Below are 8,550 nucleotides of genomic sequence, written 5' to 3' on the forward strand. Positions count from 1 at the left end.
ATTCTGGAGGCTCATCAAATTCTCGGTTCGAGATGCTTTATCTATTCTTTTCCTGGAGTTCCAAGTTTTCTCAATTATTTCATTGCGAAGATCCATCTAAGCATTGCAAGGCTTCACCTTGTGTTCTCTACTTATCTTTCCTTTCGTTTGATCATTCTTTTGTTACCGGAATTCTTCATGGAGGCTCTACATGATGGTTCACCAAGGATTTAATTCCTTCTCGAAGTGTTCATCGAGATTCTTTTCAGGGGAGCTCAAGTATTCTTTATCTTGCATTTTAAAGTGCAATTCTTTCTACCGTATCATTTGAGGTGGTGTTATGTCATTCTTGATGATTTCCCTATGTGGTTCATGATTCACATGTTGTCAAGATTGAGATATCTTAAATCCATCAATCTCGTCATTGGAGTTATCTTGGGTTATATTTCACCTAAAGCTTTCCCTAAGGATTTTGCTATTTATGGTGCTTATAATGACCCAAGTTCTTCATTTATCCTCCCGGTGAGATAAGTTTCTCGTCTCCTTGTTCATACCAATCCAATTCATTTTCCCGTGAGTGGCAGGTTGTCACCTCATAAATTTGAGATGTATTCCATAAGACCATATCAAGCGTATTCTTTTCGTTGTTGGTGTTCCAACAACTCCGTTCGACCCTTCTCCTAAAGATGCCTTTTCAAACTCTTTTGTGGCAGAAGTTGGCATTTTCTTCTCCATTCTTTTATTTTAATCATCTATCTTCTATTTCTCTCTCTCCCGGAGGCATTGTGTTGCTGCTCTCTTCAAACCTTCTTCTTGTCCTTGTCATGCTTATCCTTTTAACCGGAGTGTTGTGCCCCTTTGCTCAAGCTCTTTCATTTTATCAAGTCTTTCATCTCTTTTCAACCGAAGTGCTGTCCGAATTTGTAATTCCTTGTTACTCTTCCCTACCGGAGTGCTTTCAACTTCGCTCTTTCTCGTTGCTTTCTTTCTTTCAAATTGGTCAACCTCTCAAGGTTCGTGGTTTCACTCGTTTGTCAAAGAAGCAACTTAGTTTTACCTCTCCTCTTCCTCTTCCGTTTTCCCTCTGGTGCCATCCTAGATCTCGGGACGAGATCCTCTCGTAGTGGCGGAGTGTTGTAACGCCCCAAGACCGGAGCTTCAGATACCTTCCTTGGGTTCCGAGTTTCGTTGGTGTTTTGTTTGGTTCGTTGCATTCATCATTGCATCATGTGCATTGCATCATGTCATCATGCAACCCGTTTTAAAAACTCAACTAAATTAAATGGCATGGATCTCCGATTCCATTTAAATCGAGGGAAGAGTGACTTCTCTTTATAACATATCCTCCCGATAGTAGGGAGCTATATTCAATATTTCTTTAATTTTAAATTCACCATAACACACTTGCAAAAATCCTAATGCCTTTGTTATCACAACCCTTGGCCTCGAACTTAGTCCGTAGATTCTTTCGTCATTTTCCGGAGCTCCACCAAAAATCCGAACATTTTTGGACACTTCTATAACCAAGCCCTAGTTCAAACCCTTTTGAATTAAATTCAAACGAGCTTGAATTACATCTTTCAATCTTGCCTCTCCTATTTTTCGTGGACCGTGCACATTTTTACGAGTCCGTGAAAATTATTCCCATGCCCAGATTCCACCCCTACCTTCTCTTTCTTTTCTCCCTCTTTTTCTGTTTTGTTTTAATATGGAAAAGAGTAAGAGAGGAATGAGAGAGAGGAGTTCAGCTTAGTCCAGCCGGCCCAGTCCCTAGGCCCAACTCCTGCGGCCTGACCTAGCCGGCCCAAGAGGCCTGCCCGATCTTCTCGTTCCCCCCTGCTCGCTAGCCTTTTCCTCGATCCCCTCCTCCCTGTCTCCCTTCTCGCGCCGCCAGAGAGAGAGGGACCGACAACGCCAGGGTGCCCGATCCCCCATCTCCCGATTTCTCGCTCTCTCCTTCCTCGCGCTTGCCTCCCCTTGCGCCGCTCTCTCCCCTCCATCCTCCTTCCGCCGCCACGCACACACACAGAGAGGAGCGAGGGCTCCTCACGCCCGCTCCTCGCGTGTCGCGCCCTCAAGCTCCCTGATCCGCCGCCCCTGCTATGGTCGCCGCTCCGGTCAAGTTCCTCGCCGGATCCGGCGACCTCCGCCTTGAACCCGCCGTCTCCGTCCCGTTTCGTGCCTTCTCCGTCCACGCCCTCCTCCACCAGCAGCGTCGCCGCCTCCGTCCGATTCCTCTCATGCCGTCGCCCTGTTTTCCCCTGCTTCGAACAAGGAGGCGCGCTGCCGCGCGTTGAACCCTCCTCTGCCTCGCACGGAGTCCAGCTCCAGCAACGCCTGTGGACCGTGAACCGCGCCAAGACCAGCGTCAAACCTCTGCTTCATCCTGTACCGTGCCCAGTACCACGACCATCGCGTTGCGTTTCTTCACTGCCAAGGCCGAGAGAACGCCAAGTACCAGGATGACAACGACCCGTCAAGTTCATCTACGCGCGTGTACCACTACGTCGGAGACCTTGGATGCACCAAGTTCCACTACCGCAAGTCGGACCCCGAACGATCGACGTCTCGTGGACCGTGTACAACTACCATCGCCCGAAGACATTGGAGTCATCGAGTACCTCTCCGAAAACGAACGTGCACGACTACCGTCGCAAAACGAGACCGTCAAGACCCGACCGACAAGTACCCCGACGACCCTGAACATATACGGGCATGTACAACTACCGTCTCCGAAGAACCGTGTAACGGGACCGCCAAGTTCGTCTTCCGTCGTCTCCGAGATCGTCAAGTACCACTATGAGATGTGCAACTACTTCCACGACAAAACGAGAACAACTACCGCCGTTGAAGGCCGTCAAGTGAACATCTACCGACGACGTGTACGACCTACTCCGTGAACATGTACCACTATGCTGCCCTAACGTCTACGGAACATGTACCACGACCATCGTTGAAGACCCTGTGGACGTCAAGTTCCATGTCGTGACCCCGAACATCTACGGACATGAACCACTACTTCCCTCGGCGTCCCGAGAACATCTACTTCCCCTACATCGCATCGAACTCGAACCCCTCCGATAATGCATGCTTCGAAGGTATAACCTCGAGGCGACGTCCGTGAACGTATGTTTGCGATGTTTGAGATGCTCGTGTTTTGCACCCTGTTCAAATTGTCACTCGTTTCCTTGTCGCATTTGGGGTTCTTCTTTTATTTTGGTTCCTTAGTCGGGCCTTGATTATATCTGGTTGATGTAATGCTTTATTCATGTAATTGTGTGAAGTGACGATTGTAAGCCAACTATGTATCTTTTTCCCTTATGTATTATATGGGTTGTGTGAAGATTACCTCACTTGCGACATTGCTTTCAATGCGGTTATGCCTCTAAGTCGTGCTTCGACACGTAGGAGATATAGCCGCATCGAGGGCGTTACATCTGGCGTCAAATAGGAGTTTTTTCTTTTTTTTGTAGATTCATTTATTCAAAACATTTTATCTCTTAAACAATGTTCCCAAATCCCGAACCGTTTTCACTGTTGGATTTCTTGCGTTGAGATCTTGGAAACTAAATCCCATATTAATAAGTTCTGATGAACTTTTTCACAGAAAAAATGAGTCGGAAGCATGACCCCCCTTCCTTGTAGAAGCAAATATGTGCCTCTCGTGGGAAAAAGATAATGATAATTTTTTTTCCTTTCCATGAAGCACCACTGTGCCTCTTGCGGAAGCAAACCTGTGCCTTCACGAGAAGCAAATCTCTGTCTCTCACGGAAGAAAAAAACATGTATTTTCCTTTTTCGAGAGGCACAACCGTTCCTCTTGCGAAAACAAACCTGTGCCTCCACGAGAAACAAATCTATGCCTCTCCTGAAAGAAAAAAAAATACATTTTTTTTCTCTTTTTAAGAGGCACAACTACATCTCTCGCGAAAAAAACACATTTTTCTGCGTGTTTTTTTATTTTTTGTCCAAAACCTAAGCAAAATCGGACAAAAACTGAAAAGCCACCCCCCCAAATCTAGCTAAAACCCGAAAACGCGTACAAAAATAAATAGAAAAATATAATCTCGGGGAAGCGCCCAACACGCGACACAAGGCGGGGGCTGACGCGCTCCCAGCCCACCAAAAATGACCACTGAGAGGCTTCCGCAAGGGGTACCCCTCATTTAGTTTCTCTCATCTGCTGATTAGTGGAGATAAGGTCCCATGCTGCTATTATACATGAAGTTTTAGAACGTAAAGCTAGTTTTTCAGTTTTGTAGTTTCATTCATAAACGCAGAAACTTCAATTTTGAGGCTGCTAATCTCGCTAAATTTGCTTGTAACCTGTGTTATAGGTAGACATGTGTGGTTGGGCAATCCTCATGACGTTGTACCTGTGGACATCACTTTGATGAAACAATAAAGGTTGGTGAGATTTCTCAAAAAAAAAATCTTCCGAGTTTAAAACAAACATAACAAAAATCTGCCATTTTTTTAAGTTTAAAATAAACTTTCAAGAATTACCATGGTATATTTTGGTCTGTTGGCGTGAAGCAGGCCTAGAACTAACCAACCAGCCCAAACGGGCTACATTTTGGTCTGTACCAGTACGGTTGTACGAAAAGGGTCCCACTCTGTAGCGGAAAAAAACGACGACGCAATCCAATCCTCCTCTCCCCATTCCAGGCCGCAGTCCCCGCTCACCGCCCACCGGAGAGCTCGTTGCGGCGCGGCGCGGCGGAGCGGAGCCCTACTCCTCTTCCCGTCCTTTCTTTCCTCTCCCTCCCGAGTCCTCCCGACCTACCCGACGCGGCTCTGAATCTCTTCTGTAGCATATACCACAGGCTACAGCTGACGCCTCGATCCCGTCCCCGCCCTCACACGACCCGCCGTCACCGTTCTTCCTCGCCGGACGTCGCGTTCCTGCTGTATCCACGCCGTCCGCAGTCTTTGGCCATTGGGTTTTGAGGTATGAGGTTTTACCCTCCACTCCGGCGATTTGATTAATCCTACTGACCTTCACAATTTCCGGGTGCCCTGGTGCGCACCAGGCACACCATCTAGATCTGCCGCCTGGCTGTCGACCTATGAGCTGTACGTAGTACGGCTTTGCTTTGCCCGTGGCATGATTTTCTGCTTGTTGGGTAGTAGTACATTTTAATATCACCAGGATTCATGTTAAAAGAGTATAGGGAATACAAGGGTAGAATGCTGTACTTTAGCCTGCATTGGTGTTCAAGTATGATCTCGTAACGATTGTCTGTTGTCTTTACTTAGCTTTTGGGGTAGTTCTGTGGCAGGTTTGGAATTCCTATAAAGTTGATTTCAGGTGGGGTTCATAGGTTTCACCTGATCTCCATCATAATCCTCTCCGAACATCGGGAATTTTGCTCTACCTGGAAATCATTTTTTCTTCTGTCCAAAATCCTTTCACATGGACTCAGTTCATCGTTTGGGAAACTGTGGACAACATACATGCTTAGTTTTGTTCGTAGCATTAGTGGATTGTGCCGGCCTATTCCTTCTATAGCAAGACTCTGACTTCTGGTGAATCATCTTTAGCACTGACTACATGTTATGCAAAACGGAGAAATTTATTCTTTTGAATTAGATTAGTTCAACTGATACTGTTCTATTGTTGCAGTGTTGTAGATATTTGACATTCTTCTTCCTAACTCAGTATGTAATCATTCCTATTTTTAACCTCCAGATTTGGCTCCAGTTAATTCTAGAATTCAAGAAGTTAGAAACATGAGCTACTGCCAAGCTACAACGTACAAGCCTCTTGGCGGGCTCACTTTGGACAGACCATTAGGTCTTGGGAGAACTTGCAAAATACTTCCTGAACATTTTGTATGGCAACATTTTTCTAGATCTTGCAAGCTGCAAGAGAAAGTATATCCAAGGCTTGTTGTTGCTGCTTGCCATAAGAGGCTTGGTCCTGTATATGCCTCAAGCGGGAAGGGAAACCTTGATGTAAGTATCATTCACAGCTTTCTTACTTTGTGATTGGTTTTCTATTGGAAACTTGGCAAATTTGTCAAGTTTGACTTGGTTTGGCACAATGGAATTTTCTTATTGATGTTGTAGGAATGCTTTAGTTTCAGGAATTCCTCTTTGGGAGATAGGGATACTGTGTAAAATGGGGTGTGGTAGGCAGTTGATATGCTACGCACCAAGCATATTTAATACATCAAGGTTGTTAGGCACAATTGCTGATGTGGAACCATCTGCTAAATTTACTGTTGCTTTCTTTTCAGCCATTCTCTATGGAATCTTTGAACAAAGCAATGGATGGAGCAAAAAAGCAACAGTCCATACAAGGCTTCCTGATGGAGCAAATGGCTAAGATTACAGGACAGGGGTCTGGTGGAAATGGAGGAAATAATAACCGTTATGGAGGCAGCGGTGGTGGTTCTGATGGCCCGGATGACGAATCTTTCATGGATTCATTGTATGAAGTGGTCCAAGTTGTGTTAGCAACTGTTGCTTTTGTACTCACGGTAATTGCATTGCTTCTTTCTTCCTTCTCATCGTCCTTTGATCTGAAATGCTATATTTTACAACTATAGTTCTGTACGGACCTTTCAATCTCTTATAATGCCTAAACATACTACGTTAAGCTAGCATTTTGTTTATTTTCAGTGCAAACCTTTTGATGTTTATTCACAGCCGTAGTTGATGGTACAAATATGTGATGGCTATTATATGTTTATTATTTTGAACAGCCCTTTCTCCTTGTGGACTTGCCAGCTCAGAAGGGATAATGTGTATACTTGAAGTACATAATAGTGATATTACCATTCTCCATTAGTGAGAAAACATCCGTGCAGTTCCCGCTTTTGCCAAAGAAGATTTTATTATTTCTTCGTGGCAGCTGTTTTCTATTTCTCGTAAATATTAATCTATGTGGAGTTGTTGACTACCTTACAAGTAAAAAGATAAATTTACCCTTCTTACTAGGGAAGGTTACTATTATGAATAGTAATTGATTGGTGTACCATTACTAACATTTGCTCTGTTTTCTGGTGATCATCTTCATTACTAGTGCTGTTCTAAATATACTCCCTCCGTCCGGTAAAGAGTGTACATCTAGAAGTTTTAGGACAAATTACGGAGTTGAGTAAAAAATGCATTGGAAAGGTGCAAACCACCATCTCTCTCCTTTTTAATTACCCAACCCCCAATGAGCTAAGTGCATGTAGAAATTAAGAAGACTATGTGTAGATTGCTATTGGTCTTGATTACCGTGTGGTGAGAGAGAAGTTTTTTATTCCTACTTTAAAGTACATTGGGAAGATAGAAGTACACTCTTTTGTGGACAAAATTTGAAACTAGATGTACACTCTTCACCGGACGGAGGGAGTATATGGGAAATTAGACTTGCATCTGCCAAAAACAAGACTTCCACGCAATTTTCTTCCCACCACAACACACCGAACACGAGTGTGTTTATATTCTTGTTGGCTGTGAACGTTAAGGACCCCCCACATTATCTTTCTAAACAGCGTTTGCTTTGTTGTGCAGTATATCCACATCATCAGAGGAGAGGAGTTGTACCGCCTTGCTAGGGACTACACCAGATACCTCGTCACTGGCAAGAGAACGTCCCGGCTGAAGCGTGCCATGCTTAACTGGCGTGATTTCTCAGATAGCATCACAAAGAATTTCAGCACACAAGACGATGTGTATCAAAGCCCGGTCGCTTCTGAAGCCATGTGGTGGCAACAGCCCCAGAAGCTGGTTCATCATCTCGGTGACCTTTTCAGAGGCAACCTGCGTCCACATGCCCAGGAATCTTAAACCCTAGCATTCCACGGTTGCCTTCGAATTTCCACCTCAGAAACTTCTGTTTCTGACCATCTAGTTTATGCTAGTGCTAAGTAAATCGACGCAACTAGACGATCAGCTGTTGATTCTGGCGGATGGCGATTCTCGCCTAGTGTACTGAAATTCATTCATATGATGTGATGCTGTCTCTGGTCTGTACGTATTGACTACAGAACAGGAGGGGCAGGAGTTAATTCTTGTCAGCTTTGAAGGTCATCATGTAACGTAACATCATTGCTATGATCGTCTGCTCGTCAATGGGGTGCTGCAGCAGCTGGCAGCTTGAATGCTGAATCTGATGGATCAGACCTGCAAAGGTCCAGGTACTGTCAGTTAGTCAATGCGGCAAAGAAGTGTACTGCCATCTATAAAGAATATCGTGGTGTTTTCAGTGTGATTTGCTCTCCCATGGGCCATGGTAGTTCATTTTGTCTAGCCTATTTGAGTTAACTGCAGAGACTTGCAAGATAACCTTTCCATTTGTTGATGTCTTTATGTATGCACTATATTAGACTGTTGTTTGGCTCTATTCATTTTGCAGGCGCCATGAACAAGTCAGATGAACCATGGAGTACTCCATAAACTAAATAAGATTATACATTCTTGATGGGCCATTTAGGCGGGTCTGAAGGGTGTTCTTGTTTTTGGAAAGGAGGATAACCCTGAGTGGCCACAGCATCGATCGACACACTGCCATTTGTCTGAACGGTGGTCTCGTTAGGAGAAAAGTTGACCAACCCGGTTGTTCACGTCATTCAA

The 8,550-nt window shown here is 44.8% G+C and overlaps 1 protein-coding gene across 2 annotated transcripts; it reads left to right on the top strand.

The window, feature by feature from the left end:
- Positions 1-4,586: 4,586 nt before the first annotated feature.
- On the top strand, positions 4,587-8,278 carry LOC125538820. 2 transcript variants are annotated; one of them, XM_048702117.1, is made up of 4 exons: positions 4,587-4,937; positions 5,694-5,937; positions 6,222-6,464; positions 7,489-8,278. In XM_048702117.1, exons 1-4 carry the CDS (start codon positions 4,933-4,935, stop codon positions 7,762-7,764), a joined length of 768 nt encoding a protein of 255 aa, XP_048558074.1. In that variant the 5' UTR covers positions 4,587-4,932; the 3' UTR covers positions 7,765-8,278. The 2 variants fall into 2 exon arrangements, with proteins under 2 accessions (XP_048558074.1, XP_048558075.1); XM_048702118.1 differs by having other exon boundaries at positions 4,589-4,930; positions 5,672-5,937.
- The last annotated feature ends 272 nt before the right edge of the window (positions 8,279-8,550 follow it).

This window comes from Triticum urartu, chromosome 2 (assembly GCF_003073215.2).
Source record: "Triticum urartu cultivar G1812 chromosome 2, Tu2.1, whole genome shotgun sequence".
Classification (NCBI taxonomy): Eukaryota; Viridiplantae; Streptophyta; class Magnoliopsida; order Poales; family Poaceae; genus Triticum; species Triticum urartu.

Coding starts and splice junctions, on each gene's coding strand:
- LOC125538820 (XM_048702117.1), top strand. Junction 5,938..6,221: donor GCGGGAAGGGAAACCTTGAT/GTAAGTATCATT, acceptor CTTTCTTTTCAG/CCATTCTCTATGGAATCTTT. Junction 6,465..7,488: donor CTGTTGCTTTTGTACTCACG/GTAATTGCATTG, acceptor TTTGTTGTGCAG/TATATCCACATCATCAGAGG.